The following is a 15,776-nucleotide window of genomic DNA, read 5'->3' as shown; positions in this document are numbered from 1 at the left end:
GTCGTGTGAAAAACATTCAGAAAAGTACATTAAGCAGTGACACAGGTTTGTATTTGTTTTTTTAGCACTAAACATATTGAGAATGTTTAATTTGATCCAAAGCAGTCAGCAATAGTGTCGGCAGGCAGTGACCGTGTTGTGACTTTGGCATGCTGGGAGATTTAAATCAAATATTTTTCTGCCAAATTTGTTACTATGAATCATTTTAGATTGTGAGCTGCAGATATATGTGGCTTTAAAAAGCTTTATTTCATCTATTTACTCACTTGAAGATGGTGGATTTCTACCATTAAATTGTTGAAATATAAATCATTCCACCAGATTAATCTATTACTATAAATTAAGAATAACACAACGTAACACTTTTTTTTAAGTTACTGGCATGACACTGAGCTCAAAACAACAGTTTAACATAACAGTTACAAAAAATGAGTGGTCCAAAACTTCGGAAGTGTACATTTGATCGCTTTTGTCTTTTATGACTAATACTGTCCTCACGAACCAAGTTCCAGACGCTTCATCCCACCTTCCCAGTGCCACAGAAATTTCTAGAATTTTCTGACAGTGACAATTGGAAAATAAATGTTAAAATATGTGAAAATTTGTACAGTTTTGTTTATTTGCAATATACCGATTTATCGTAATTAATGATATCATCTCAAAATTTACTTGAGCTAAATATACACTAAAACATGATGCCACATGAAAATAAATATTACCACAATAATAGCACCACAGAATTGTATAAGAACTATAAAAAGGCGAAACACAAATTTGTTACACTGTATAATTAATGATCAGAAAGCGATGAATTTGTAGGTGACACATCCATTAACAACAAAAATGTTCCTCTTATTGGATTTTATTCCTTTACAATTCCTTACAAATTGGTTTGGTGTACAGATTCCCAATTTTGATTCTTTAAATAAGTGTTGCAGCTGTTGAGTGTATCTCTGATTTTAATGTTTTCTTCAGGATTGCCAGTGGTTTTGGAGGGGCGTTGTTCGTCTACCTAAACAGAATAATAGTAGAATCTATGAGAAAACAGAAAACCATCAACAAGTTTTTGCTGAAAAAGTGAGTTTTTTATTCTACCCCTGCAATCACAATGTTTACAGTGATTCTCTTAAGGCATCTTCACCAAGGGCTCTTAAGTATTTTTAAAGGTGTTATAAAACATGACATCATTGATTTTAAAACATTAATGTCTCTCTCTCTCGCTCTCTCACTCTCTCACTCTCTCGCTCTCTCGGTCTCTCACTCTGTCGTGTTTTGTTTCTAATAGAAGGCTTGTTTATCCTGCTGTGGTCACTCTGCTCGTGTCCACTCTCACCTTTCCTCCAGGGTTTGGCCAGTTCATGGCAGGCCAGGTCTGATGCTTCTACTTTTCATGTGCTTTGTCAATATTGCTTAGTTCCTCCTATGTGTTTTTTTTCTAAATGAAATAGAGCTTTAAACGCCAACAGACTTCTCAATATTTTCAAGTGAGCTTCAGGCTGATACACGCATTTGTGCCAAAGCAGTAATTATGGATGAAATAACAGCACTGCCTCCTCATTTAGCTGACTCAACATGAGTCACTGGTGGCACTGTTTGACAACCTGACATGGTACAAGCAAGGTGTTGCTGAGGAGTTTGAGTTCTCCAGTCACGTTCCTGAGGCCTGGAAGCACCCGCAAGTCAGTGTCTTCATCACACTTCTCCTCTTCATAGTCATGAAGGTATGGTTTATGTTAATTAGACCTAACACTATTATATCATTTTGGTTGCTAGCCAAACAATGATGTTGTTATGTATATGTCTACTTAAAGGGTATTAGTGAGCAAAGCTGCAATTAGCTGCTCTATATTTATATCTATATATATCTATATCTGTATTTATAGTGTCACAGTATTTTTCACAGTGGCTCATTGACATGAAGCTGTTATTAAACATGTCTTTTTATTTGTCGTTTTTGCCTTGTGTTTTTCAGCTAAGCAGTGACTCCAGTACATGCTTGTCACTTGTTTCACTCTCTAATGTTATTAAGAAAGAAATCACTGGAAATGTCATGAAACATTAGCATTAAAGTGATAGTTCACCCAAAAATGAAAATGCTGTCATCATTTACTCAACCTCTTGTCATTTCAAACCTTCATGACTTTCCTTCTTCTGCAGAACACAAAAGAAGATATTTTGAAGAGTGTTGGTAACAGCACTGGCCCCATATGGACACAAAACCAATGCAAGTGAATGGGGGGCCAGTTAACAACATTCTTTAAAATATCTTCTTTTGTGTTCTGCGGAAGAAGGAAAGTCATACGGGTTTGAAATGACGGAGGGTGAGTAAATGATGACAGAAGTTTTCACTTTGAAGAGAAAGTTCATCCAAAAATAAAAAACATATTCACTCTCATGTCATTAAAAAATTGTATGAGACTTTCTTCTGTGAAACACAAAAGAATATATTTTGAGAAATGTCTTAGTGGTTGTGTGTCCATGCAATGGAAGTCAATGGGGCCAATGTTGTTTAATATTGTTGTTAACATCATGTTAAAGGACTCATTGTATGAGCACTTTCAACAAGTTGTTATGATTTATTAGGGTCTTCATGAAATGTCTGGAACATATTTTGCTTAAAAACACTCAATGGCTGTGTAAACAAAACCCTTCTTGCCTCGTCAAAAACAGCTATGCTCACAGCAACCCGTTTTGGTGCATGTCTCTTTAAATGATAATGAGTTACAGCGCACCCCACCCCCCTTCCGTCCGGCGTGTCAACACAACACACGTGTAGTACTGCCAATGGCAATGGTTTAGCTAAATTATGTTTCCTGAACTCCTCTGTTTTTAGTTTTGTTTTAAACGTCTCAAATCATTTGTCCGGAGACTAAAAAATCCATCACAGCAAACAGCACTCACGTTGTGCGTGTATGCTTGCCTAAAATCCACGGAATGCACACCTGCAGATCTCAGTGGAATTACGTAGATTTTAGCGCTTGTCGTTGTAACATTACACACACAACGTGAGAGCATAACTAGTATTCTGTGACAGATTTTCAGCCTAAAGACGAATGATTTGAGATGTTTAAAATGAAACTAAACGCAGTGTTCATGTTCGCCCCTGTTCATAAGCGAAACAAACAGCTTGCCGCAGCTGAACATATTAACGCGCATAATGTATTAACATACATACAGCTAAACTCCAAGGGGCGGTTTCCCAGACAGGGTTTAAGCCTAGTCTCAGACTAATTTAAATGTGAGAGATGCCTTGATCGAAAACAACTTGCACTGACATATCTTAAAATATATCACTGTGATTGTTTTGTCTCAAGATGCACACAGTAATATTTTTTTGTAAAGTATGTTTTTTAAAACAACTTAATTATCCTAATTTAACTAAGGCCTAGTCCTGGCTTAAACTAATCCTTGTCTGGGAAACCGCCCCCAAGTGTCCATCTGCACTTATATATACAGTAAGTTTAACACTGGCTTTGAATGTTCTATTTAGCCTGTGACTGACTTAGCTCCCTTCGCTATCATATGCTAACGTTATCCTCCTATATATACAGTACATGTACGTCAATTCAGACTGTTGATAAATATTACTTACATCGGCAGCTTTGTCTCGTTCAGTTGGTCTAGATCCCTCTTGAGGAACAACTTTGAAGCTAATCCTGCTTGTACCGACCCAGGTTGATAAAGCACTCCGGCTTGAAGTGCTTTGCGCAAACAAGCAGGTTTTTATTTATGGTTTCTGAGGGATTTCCACTAAAAATAAAATAAATCCACTCCTGTCTCTTCCGAGGTTTGGACTCTGTGCAGCGACTACATTGCATGTTGTCCACGAACTTTAGCCATGGCGTCACGTACACCGCTGTCGCTTGTGAAAACAACAATGGCGGAGCGCGATGGGTGGAATTGTGTAGATTAAGGGGCGGTAATATTATAATAAGAGCCTGCGTCTACGTCACATCAGGAGCGAAATCTGAACGGCTCAATTTCTCACATGCTTGCAGAGAAATGCTTACCAAAACAAAGTTACTGGGATCTTGTTTTTCACGTTTTCTGGGTTGCTAGATGCACCGGGGACCCGATTATAGCACTTAAACACAGAAAAAAATTGACTTTCATGCAATGGGTCCTTTAATATAGACAAGCCTTATTTTTGAAGAACGTTGTTAATTAAAGTATTAAAGAATGGGGATTGAATAATGACAAACCTTTAATTTTTAAGAGAACTGTTTCTTTAAATTGTTTTTTCAAGTGTTTGACATTTCCCGTTTGGAATGTTTCTCCTTAGTTCTGGATGTCAGCTGTGGCCACAACAATGCCTGTGCCATGCGGGGCCTTCATGCCAGTTTTTCTCATTGGTATGCGATTATAGTGTGCATGTGTGTGTTTTGGACATTCATTCAACATCACTGGAAGATTCTTTTTTGGTTTTCTCGCAGGTTTAAACCTTTCTTTGTTCTTGTATTCATACAGGGCACCATTTTTGTTGTAAATGTTTTTTGTTTTTTTTCTCACAATCATGTTCTCCATTTCCATCCCTCATCACTGTCTGACTGTGTGTGATCAGGACTCAGTGTCTCTGACCTCATGTAAGTATATGTCAGTCACATGTTACTTATTTGGGTGAATTTTTTTGTCACCCACAAATATTTTTACATGAAGATCCTCCTGCATGTATTCAGGTGATAAGTGTGATACGTTCAGGTGAGGTTGTGTGGAATGCATTGGAGCCAAGTATGTGTGTAAGCTGTTGTAAATCAAGCAGGTGAACATTTGTTTACAATAATCGGTGAATGGAATCCATTGAGTCTAGTTGTAAATTTGCATATTTTCAACGTGCAATTCTGTGTCTGTGTTGTACAGGGGCTGCATTCGGCCGACTTGTTGGCGAGAGCATGGCTGCTGTTTTCCCCGACGGGATACACGCTGACAACACTGTATATCCCATAGTTCCCGGCGGTTACGCAGTTGCAGGTGAGGGCGTCCGTTGTGCATGCATTCACAGGGATGTCCATTTGTTTCTTTTCTAAATCCATCAATTTCAGCCGTCGTGGCTATATCCTATTCACACACGTAATTGAACCTGCAGGGTGTTGTATGCAAGAGCCATACATTTTTCATTAACCCACACAGACCAACAGCCAAATTAGATCTGGCCTGTGGAAATAGCTCCTGCAGTAGCGCTGCATTGTGCAGTCGAGCAGAAAGCTTGTCTGGAGCACAATAGGAAATCAGATGGCTGGCGGCCGGTAATGCTACTGTAATTTGATGCGGGACGAATTGGTGATTCCCACAGGGGCGGCGGCTCTCTCTGGCGCAGTCACTCACACCGTGTCCACCGCCGTCATCGTGTTCGAGCTGACCGGTCAAATCTCGCACATCCTGCCCGTGATGATCGCCGTCATACTGGCTAACGCTGTGGCCCAGAGTCTACAGCCTTCCCTTTACGATTCCATCATCCGCATACAGAAACTTCCGTACCTGCCGGAGCTTGGCTGGGGACAGGAGTAAGAGTTCTCATTTCTTCCTGAATTATTGCTCTCATTATTACTCTTGCACTGGCTTCTTGAACGCTCACTCATATCTCACCTGTAGGAAATATAATATCCGAGTGGAGGACATAATGGTGAGGGATGTGCGGTATATCACTTTCTCGTCCTCTTACCGGGACCTGCAGGAAGCTCTCGTAACGGGCCAGCTTAAGACTCTTGCCCTGGTGGAGTCCAAAGGTGAGACATATATACAAAGAAACTGTTTTTGCCCACAAATTCGGCTTTTGTTTTTGTCCTGTTAGTCCACCTGCTGCACATGTCCTTCATGCCACCATCACACATTAGAAATTGCTTTATTGAATGGGTGTCATGTTTTTTTTTCCAAATTGATCTGTATCATAAAATGAATAAATTAATTAATTATTATGCATGTATACAAATATAAAATGTGCTCTTCTAAATTGAAATTGAAATTCTGTGAATTTAAAATGATCATTTAAATGTAAAATAATAATGTAAATATCCGCCAGTTATTAGGCTTTGTCAATATACTGGTCTACCACTTAAATTGCATAGTTATAGATGCCTGGAAAAGAAATGATCTGGTTAATGAATGTGAAAAATGTTTAGTGTGAGGTATGTGCTAAGGAGAAAAATACAATTAAATCAGTAAATAACAATAAGTACTTTAAAAGCTTGTTCCTAGTGCCTTTAGTACAGTTTGTTTTTCCAAACGTAACATTTTCAAATGAAATGTTCAGGATAGCTGACAAATAAATCGTACTATGTGTCCAAAAAAAATTGAAAACAAACTGTTACTAAGATATTTTTTTTTTTAAGTATATTTATATATAAAACAGCATAAGAGAAATTTATCTTAATTGTTCGTAGGGGTGTGATGAGACACTTATCCCACGAACGAGACGAGATTTTTTTTTTTAAAGAAATCCTCAATGATGAAATAAATAGGGGAAAACGTGTTTTATTCACCTTAAAAACACCAAATGCAAAAATGTAGGCATTATAAAATCATATTGTACTTTATGAAACAAATTAAACTTCTATTTTAATTAATTATATTATGCAGTAATAAAAAATATGTAAACACTGCAAAATTTTTTGTTACAAACTCAACTGACAGTAATTGCACAAAAATAATGCTTTGTTTTCTTAACAGGTGCAGCTTTTAGTAAAGAGGTGTGGTTGTTTTCTCTATATGCTGTTTGCATAGTGCTCGAGTTGAGTTAGCAGAGGTGGCGATCATATCACAATGTCGGCGATCAACCCTCATACTTCAGAGAAACAGTTAAAACTACATAAACACATCATGTTTTATACTAACATTGCACACATGTAAGAGACAGATGATCCGTTTTTGAAGAGGTTTGCCTGTGAATGTATTTTAACTAGGGATGTAACGATTCACTCAGCTCACGATGCGATGCGATTCACGATGCGATTTATTCACGATTTACTCACGATTTATTTTGAAAAAATGAGTTGAAACAAATTAGAAATGGACAACGTCCCTTGCATTATTTCTTAAATGCTTCACGTTTCTTTGTATGATAAAATAATGTTTTATTTCAAATAACAAAACTAAACTGCAATTTTATAACAAATTAATAATAGAAAAAGTCTCTTTAATATAAACAAACTAATACTGTCTGTGCTTTTCTTGGATTTTTTGCATTTAAGAAATATCTGCATCCACGTTTAGGTTTGCAGTGAAAATAGCGGCCCCTGCTGTTCAAAAAATGTATTGTGATTCAGTTCAAGCCTCAACCGATTTGAATCGTCGCTAATTATAACCGATTTTCAACCGGCTCACCGTGAATCGTTACATCCCTAATTATAACGTAATAGAACTCCCAAAGTGCTGCTGTCATCGTGAACCGCCGTAAACTACTGCTTATGAGCGAGGCGCTGCAGACGTGCGTGAAGGTTGAAACCCATACGTTTAGCACGTGTTTACATAGAGAAATGGTGGGAAAGTAGCACAGCGGGATGGAAAATCACGTTGTCTTTATGAATGGCTGGGCTTTATGAATATCACTGTAGCTCACAGCAGCACGCACATACTTTGTGCAGTTATTAGCGTGTTCTGTACAGTAATGAAAACAGGTCGCACCACAACCAAATGTGCACTCACACAAATGCTCCCAAATATATTTTGAGGTTGCACAGGTTAAATTTAGGGAGCATATGCGACTAAAACGGTCGCAATTTCGAGCCCATCACTTCATCATGGCAATTACGTGAGGATATTGTGTCCTCGCGAGACCATTCGGATCTTGTGCAACGAGATCTCGTCACACCCCTAATTGTTTGTTTTTTTCTAAAGTTTTGCTAGGACACATTGGCGGTTAATTTGTCAACTATCCACAGGTGGAAATAATATCCCACAATTCCACCTCTCACTTTATGACAGATACATTCTTTACCATCTCCATCTGCTTCCCTGCCCTCCCTCCATTTTCCTTTTCCGTCCTTTGTTCCTTCAGCTGTCCTATTGTATCTCTCTCACTTCTCTCTTACTCTCTTTCTGTCTCTCTCTGGTCTCTCCGCTGTCTCCCCTGCCTGTGTCCTCACCTGGCTCCAGAGTCCATGATCCTGCTGGGTTCAATAGAGCGGTCACAGCTGCAGTCGCTGCTCTCACAGCAGCTCGGCCGGGCCCGCAGGCTGGAGTACTTGAGAGTGCGCACTGAGGACAACGGTACCCATGTGCCCACATTCCCCCAGGACTCTCCCTCCAGATCCGGCCGTGGGGTACGCTTCCTGGTATGAGCCTTAAAAAGGAACCGCTTCTTCCATACTTGAAGAACTGCTGTATGGCACAGAGTTAAAAGAAAAGCTGATGATGCTTTTCTTGGAATAATTGGCATTATTTACTTAACCTCAGGTTGTTCCAAATTTGATACATTTTTTGATATTTTATTGTGCACTGTTAATGTGCTCAATAAGTCTTGTTAAAGGGATAGTTCACCCAAAAATAAAAATTCTATCATCATTTGCACACCCTCTTGTCATTTCAAACCTGTATGACTTTCTTTCTTCTGCAGAACACAAAAGATATTTTGAGGAATGTTGGTAACCGAACAATGGCGGTACCCATTGACTTGCATTGGTTTTGTGTCTATACAATAGAAGTGAATGGGTACCACCATTGTTTGGTTACCAACATTATTTTTATTTTTGGGGGAACTATCCCTTTACCACACGTTTTTCAATTAAATTAACTCGGAAATAATTTAACCAATTTCAACTTTATTTTATTTTATAGGTTTAATGAAATGCAACTACATTTATAAACTCAGTTTATAAAAAATTAATTCAAGAGACTTGTAAAGCTTGATTTTAAAATAAAGTTTAGAGTTGAAATAGGTGGAATTTTTTACAGGGTGGTCCTGTTTGTAGCTTGATTGTAAGTTGAAGGATTCTTTAAGATTTCTCATTTTGTGTCTTCAATGGACAACAAAAACATACTGGTTTGTGTCACGATTTGCGTGGCGGAGAAGAACCCAAGTGCAGGCAGGCGTGAAGGGGTTAACACAAAACAAGATTTATTAAACACAAAACAAAAACCCACGATGGGGAAAACATAATACATTAAACTAATGTTTAACAAAGAACAATAACACTGACTAGACTGACTAAGACAACAACAAGAAGACGATGCTACAAGACTAACTGACTTACTCAATCACAGGAACAAGGTAGCAGGCAAGATACACATACAACGCAAGAGCACAGGACAATGAAACAAGAGGGCATTAAATAGGGCAAGACAAACGAGGGATAATGACACAGGGCAGGTGGGAAACATTAGACACGGCAGGGAAGCAATACATGAAACGAGAGGGGCGGGGCCAATGACAAGACAAGAGAAAGCACATGAGATGTAAAAAACATAAACAACTCATGGCTTTCTCACATAAAACCTAAGGGCTCTGTCCCGATCCTGCCACACGACTAGAAATACAGAACCAACAGGGCTGGACAGGGCTTGACGACGGCTGGAAGGCCGGCTAGACAGGGCTTGACGCCGGCTGGAAGGCCGGCTGGACAGGGCTTGACGCCGACTGGAAGGCCGGCTGGAGAGGGCTTGATGCTGGCTGGGATGCCGGCTGGGACGCCGGACTGGATACCGGATTGGACACCGGCTGCACCGGACTGGACACCGGCTGCACCGGACTGGACACCGGGTGGATCACACCGGCTGGGACGCCGGCTGGATCACCGGCTGGGACACCAGCTAGATCAACGGATGGGATGTGCTCGGCTTCCCCCTCCTTGGCTTCTTCCTCTTGGACCGGCCCACAGGACATGTGGCCGGTTGCTGGGAAGCGGTGGGGGGCACGACTAGCTCCGTGCTAGAGGAGTCGGACGGGGAGTCCGACAACTCCCTCCGTCCACGCCTGCCACGGAGGCTAGCCGGTGGTGGAGATGCTGCATCGGACGAGGTGGAGGGTGCGGAGAGGTCCACGACTCCGAGCTGCAAAGCCTGGCCCTCCGGGATCCTCGCCAGCCCCGTAGAAGACTCCACCACGGACAGTCCCCTGGACTCCTCGCGATCTGGAGCTGATCTATGAAGCCCAGGGGCCTCAACCTGCGCATCTCCGCAGGCTCAAAGGGTTCGTCGAGGCAGCTGTTGAAGATGAACTTCAACTCTGCCTCGTTGAACCCCGAGTGGCGTGCAGTGGAGAGGAAGTCCATGGCGAAGGTCTTTACGGGGGTGACTCTCTGGCGAAAGCCGAACAAGGTGTGAGCCTTACGGCTCCTGAACATTTCGTCCGGCTCGTCCATGACCACCTGCTGGGTTCAGTGATGGCTCTTGCGTTCTGTCACGATTTGCGTGGCGGAGAAGAACCCAAGTGCAGGCAGGTGTGAAGGGGTTAACACAAAACAAGATTTATTAAACACAAAACAAAAACCCACGATGGGGAAAACATAATACATTAAACTAATGTTTAACAAAGAACAATAACACTGACTAGACTGACTAAGACAACAACAAGAAGACGATGCTACAAGACTAACTGACTTACTCAATCACAGGAACAAGGTAACAGGCAAGATACACATACAACGCAAGAGCACAGGACAATGAAACAAGAGGGCATTAAATAGGGCAAGACAAACGAGGGATAATGACACAGGGCAGGTGGGAAACATTAGACACGGCAGGGAAGCAATACATGAAACGAGAGGGGCGGGGCCAATGACAAGACACGAGAAAGCACACGAGATGTAAAAAACATAAACAACTCATGGCTTTCTCACATAAAACCTAAGGGCTCCGTCCCGATCCTGCCACACGACTAGAAATACAGAACCAAGAAGGCAGGACCATGATAGGTTTGGAACAATGTGATTCTCAGTTGTCTGTGCACAAAAGATTGCAGTCAGATGTTTTATTTCTTGCATAGAGCTTCATTTCTTGTAGGCAGTCAATTCTGAGTTTATTCGAGATCAAGCTGGAAGTATGTGAAGCCTGTGCTATTAATCAACCACGTCGTAAAAGTGAATCTACCACGCTGTCTTTCTGTAGATCTCCACTGAAGAGTCCTCCTACAGCCCTACACTGACTAACTCTCAGATCCCCCTCAAGTCTGCTCTGAAGACAGTGTCTGCAATCAGCAACACAGAGTCATTGAACAGTGTGTATATAACACATACTCATCCATTTCAACTCCTACTCATGTATGCAGTGTTTCAGACTGCCTGTGAATCTCCTCGTACACACATCTCGTGCTAATCGAATCTCTCCTCTTTTGCAGGCTCTCCAAATCTCTCCTCTGGGGAACCTGTTAAGGAGCTGGTAGAGGTAAGATGGCATTGTAGGGAATGTGGATGATACACAGTACTTATATTGCTTTAGATTTAACAGGTGCTCAGAGACATTGGAGACACAAGGGGAACCAGCTGCCAAACCAGCTTCTTATTTATGTGAACTAAATGTCTTGTTTGACTTACTTTGCTTGTGTTTCAAAGCTTGTCTTGGGCTTTGTTCAGACAGGAGGCAAAAATGTTCAATCTGTTCAGGTGTCTGTAGTTGAAACAGCACAATGCGATTTTTCACGGACCCGATCCAAATCACATACTGTATAGGTGGACACAAAAAGTATTTGGAGACTTATTCCACACTTATAAATTGTATTTGGCTTTACAATATATATATATATACAGGTACATCTCAAAAAAGTAGAATATCATGAAAAAGGTCAATATTTTTGTCACTCATTTCCCATATATTATATAGATTCATTACACATAGAGAGATATATATTTCAAGCCTGTATTTCTTGAAATTTTGATGATTATGGCTTACAGATAATGAAAACCCAAAATTCAGTGTCTCAGAAAATTTGAATATTACATAAGATCAATAAGAAATGTCAGGCTTCTGAAAAGTATGTTCATTTCTATGCACTCAATATCTGGTTGGGCCTCCTTTTGCATGAATTACTGCATCAATGTGGCGTGGCATGGAGGCAATCAGCCTGTGGCACTGCTCAGGTGTAATGGAAGCCCAGGTTGTTTTGATAGCGGCCTTTTTTTAAGCGGGTTTTCTGGCCAACCAAGCACAGTACCACCATTGAACCAGCTTTTGGTACCTTTGGCAGTGTGGGTGGAAGTCCTGCTGGAAAATGAAATCAGCTTCTCCATAAAGCTTGTCAGCAGAAGGAAGCATGAAGTGCTCTAAAATTTCCTGTTGGATGGCTGCGTTGACTGTGGACTTCAGAAAACACAGTGGACCAAAGTCCTCTTTTTAGATGAAAGTAAATTTTGCATTTCATTTGGAAATCAAGGTCCCAGAGTCTGGAGGAAGAGTGTTGAGGCACAGAATCCATGTTGCTTGAAGTCCAGTGTGAAGTTTTCACAGTCAGTGATGATTTGGGCTGCCATGTCATCTGCTGTGTGTTGGTCCACTGTGTTTTCAACACAGCCATCTACCAGGAAATTTTAGAGCACTTCATGCTTCCTTCTGCTGACAAGCTTTATGGAGATGCCGATTTCATTTTCCAGCAGGACTTGGCACCTGCCCACACTGCCAAAGGTACCAAAAGCTGGTTCAATGACCATGGTGGTACTGTGCTTGGTTGACCTGCAAACCCGCCTGACCTGAACCCCATAGAGAATCTATGATGAGAGACACCAGACCCAACAATGCAGATGACCTGAAGGCTGCTATCAAAGCAACCTGGGCTTCCATTACACCTGAGCAGTGCCACAGACTGATCGTCTCCATGCCACGCCGCATTGATGCAGTAATTCATGCAAAAGGAGCCCCAACCAAGTATTGAGTGCATAGAAATGAAAAGCTACTTTTCAGAAAACTGACATTTCTGTTTAAATATCCTTTTTTTATTGATCTTATGTAATATTCAAATTTTCTGAGACACTGAATTTTGGGTTTTCATTATCTGTAAGCCATAATCATCAAAATTTCAAGAAATAAAGGCTAGAAATATTTCACTCTATGTGTAATGAATCTATATAATATATGGGTTTCACTTTCTGAAATGAGTGACAAAAACTATTGAACTTTTTCACGATATTCTAATTTTTTGAGATGTACCTTATTAAAAAGTCGAAACCAAATCAAGTGCTAATTTTTTTTAAAGAAATGTGACCCAGTCTGTGAAACTGAAGTCGAAATGAAATCTGAAAAATGACCAACTGAAGTCTGATACAGCTATGACAACAGACAACACAGTACAGTAAATATACTGTACTAGATATTATCTACACCACTTAATCAAACTGATTCTCAAAACGGTAGTGCTTCCAAGCAGGTCCAATTATTGTATTTGAAAAAAATCCTATGATTTTGCAGTGTAAGCAATATCGTTCTACCTCAAGTAGATTCCTGCAGCACTTCTCTTATCAAGCGACATCTGTTGACCAGCGTTTAAACACTGTTCCGTCTGCCTAGCATTGACATGGGATTTCAGCTGTTGTATTGTCATACATCACCCCGTTCAACCTTTATCTTCGGGGGACCAATGAGAGAATGGTGGCTCTAACAGTGTCCCTTGATAATAGTCGATGTTGAAGGTACAGCTGTTGAGGGAGTGTGGCGTAAAGCTTGCATTAACGCTTTATATGCTCCTCCCCTTTTTCTGTCTGTTCTGCCTGCAAGTGCAATGCTGGCCCCATGTCTCCTAAGAGGAGCAGGAGGCCCAAGCGTGTGAAGATTACCATGGCGGTAAGAGCGCTGCCGCAGGGATCTGTCACGCTCTCCCACAAACACCAAAGCATCATCGGGGTGGCTGTGGCACAGTCAATAGGGCCTTTACACAACACGGAGGCCTTATTGCGTTCTGCCTGTGTTCTGTATTGATAACTCCTCCAGTGTAGTACTTCCTACCCCTAGGGTACGGGGAAAAAGCTGACTCACAAGATAATTCATGCCATATTATGAAGTTTATATTTGTCTCTCATGGGATGAGTTAGTTTGTGTGATGCATGGTTTGCGGTTGTCAATATGGAGAACAAGCCTAGGAGCTCCGTATGTTCATAAAACGACAGTGAATTTCGTGCATACCAGACTTATTTCTTTTGAGCAAAGCTTTAGAAAGTTGATTTAAGATCAATTTGAACCTCAAGCCTTAACTCTCCAACCAAATTAGGAACTTTTCGAAAAAGCTATTCCCCACCTCGGTTCTTTATTGCCTTCGTAATGACATCCAATCTAGCTTCCCCTCCCCTGGGCTGCGTTTAATGTATTGCTTAAGCTTGCTAATGTTTAGTAAAGCTTGAGCTGCTTTGGTAGATCACATTAGTATGTGCAGCTTGTCTTGTGAAGAATGAATTGCATGTTCATACATAAAGAAGTGTGTGTATCATGGGGGACATTGTGCGGTTGATGTTTGATTTTCGTCTTGATGTTTTCAGGACACTCCTGATGTGGAAGATGATATGTCAACTGCAGAGGTATGTTTGTTGAATAAGTTAACTTGAAATTTTACTTTAGTAAAACACTTGGTGACACTTTACAATAAGGCTGTATTTGTTATTTAGTTAAAGGGATAGTTCATCTTCAAACGGAAAATTCTGTCATCATTTACTCACACTGTTGACATTTTACACCTGTGTGATTTTCTTCTGCCAAACACAAAAGAAGATATTTTGAAAAATGTTGGTAACAGAAAACCATTTCAAACCCCATTGACTTGCATTGGTTTTGTGTCCTTACAATAGAAGTCAATCAAATCAATTCAATCAAAAGTTTTTGGTTACCAACATTTTTCAAAATACCTTCTTTTGTGTTTGGCAGAAGAAAATCACACAGGTTTAAAATGACAACGGTGAGTACATTTTGAAGGTGAACTATTTCTTTAATGCATTAGGTAACATGAATTTACAATGAACAATACTTCTACTGCATTTATTAATCCTAATTCGTGTTAATTTCAGCAATTACAGATATATTTTGCAATCAAAAGTTGTGTCTGTTAACATTAGTTAATGTGCCATGAACTAACATGAATAATTGTATTGACATTAACTAACATTAACAAAGATTAATTACATGCTGAAAATGTGTTAATGTTAGCAAGTGCATCCTTATTGTAAAATGTTACCAACAGTTGTTTGTCAACTAAAATGTCATTTTTCATTTTATTCTTATTTTCTCAGATAGCAGAGTGGGAGGAGCAACAGTTGGATGAGGCTGTAAATTTCAACAATTGTAAAATAGACCCCGCCCCCTTTCAGCTAGTGGAGCGTACATCTTTGCATAAGGTATGAGATCTGCTGTATTTGTGTGGGTGCTTTTCGGTCTTTTAATTCATTTACCTCTAGATTGCTGAAAGATATGAATGTTTTATAAAGTAAGTTTAGTTCTGATACCAACGAAAGTCTTTCCTGTGGCTGTTATAGTTAGACAAGGAGATTAAAGATTTGTTTCCCAGAGGTTTTATAGGGAAAACAAGCCGCTTCTCTGTTGTCACTGTTGCTCTTTAATGAAGTGTGAACACCAGCTCTTATCATGCATTGCAGACACACACCATTTTCTCACTGCTTGGCCTGGACCATGCCTATGTCACCAGCACTGGACGTCTAGTAGGCGTGGTATCTTTGAAGGAGGTGTGTTTAATTGTATTCTTTCATGACTTCATTTTACGTTCGAGAGCGATTTATTGCCACTTAATGTTCAAGTCTTAAAAATTGATTGTTTTATCTTGGCAAACACTCCAAACACCATTAATCATGTCACGCCGATCGCTTTTTAAAGCATGTAAGAGAGCTCTTAATGTTCACTGGATAATTTAATGATGTGTC

At 40.3% G+C, this 15,776-nt stretch overlaps 1 protein-coding gene across 8 annotated transcripts in view; it reads left to right on the top strand.

The window, feature by feature from the left end:
• clcn2a (chloride channel, voltage-sensitive 2a) overlaps nucleotides 1-15,776 on the top strand; it is a 53,133-nt gene that overhangs the window by 34,391 nt on the left and 2,966 nt on the right. For 5 of the 8 annotated variants that reach the window (XM_057333199.1, XM_057333198.1, XM_057333196.1 and 2 more), the window contains 14 exons: nucleotides 976-1,077; nucleotides 1,286-1,370; nucleotides 1,563-1,721; nucleotides 4,283-4,352; nucleotides 4,858-4,968; nucleotides 5,291-5,501; nucleotides 5,590-5,723; nucleotides 8,089-8,267; nucleotides 11,038-11,146; nucleotides 11,267-11,313; nucleotides 13,633-13,698; nucleotides 14,388-14,426; nucleotides 15,132-15,236; nucleotides 15,495-15,581. In XM_057333199.1, the coding sequence (XP_057189182.1) occupies nucleotides 976-1,077; nucleotides 1,286-1,370; nucleotides 1,563-1,721; nucleotides 4,283-4,352; nucleotides 4,858-4,968; nucleotides 5,291-5,501; nucleotides 5,590-5,723; nucleotides 8,089-8,267; nucleotides 11,038-11,146; nucleotides 11,267-11,313; nucleotides 13,633-13,698; nucleotides 14,388-14,426; nucleotides 15,132-15,236; nucleotides 15,495-15,581 (1,504 nt within the window). The remainder of the gene's footprint in view (nucleotides 1-975; nucleotides 1,078-1,285; nucleotides 1,371-1,562; nucleotides 1,722-4,282; nucleotides 4,353-4,857; nucleotides 4,969-5,290; nucleotides 5,502-5,589; nucleotides 5,724-8,088; nucleotides 8,268-11,037; nucleotides 11,147-11,266; nucleotides 11,314-13,632; nucleotides 13,699-14,387; nucleotides 14,427-15,131; nucleotides 15,237-15,494; nucleotides 15,582-15,776) is intronic. The other 3 variants (XM_057333194.1, XM_057333197.1, XM_057333200.1) reach the window with 3 other exon arrangements.

The sequence above is a fragment of the Triplophysa rosa genome, linkage group LG5, assembly GCF_024868665.1.
Source record: "Triplophysa rosa linkage group LG5, Trosa_1v2, whole genome shotgun sequence".
NCBI classification, from domain to species: Eukaryota; Metazoa; Chordata; class Actinopteri; order Cypriniformes; family Nemacheilidae; genus Triplophysa; species Triplophysa rosa.
This window is presented reverse-complemented; position numbering and strand designations above follow the sequence as displayed.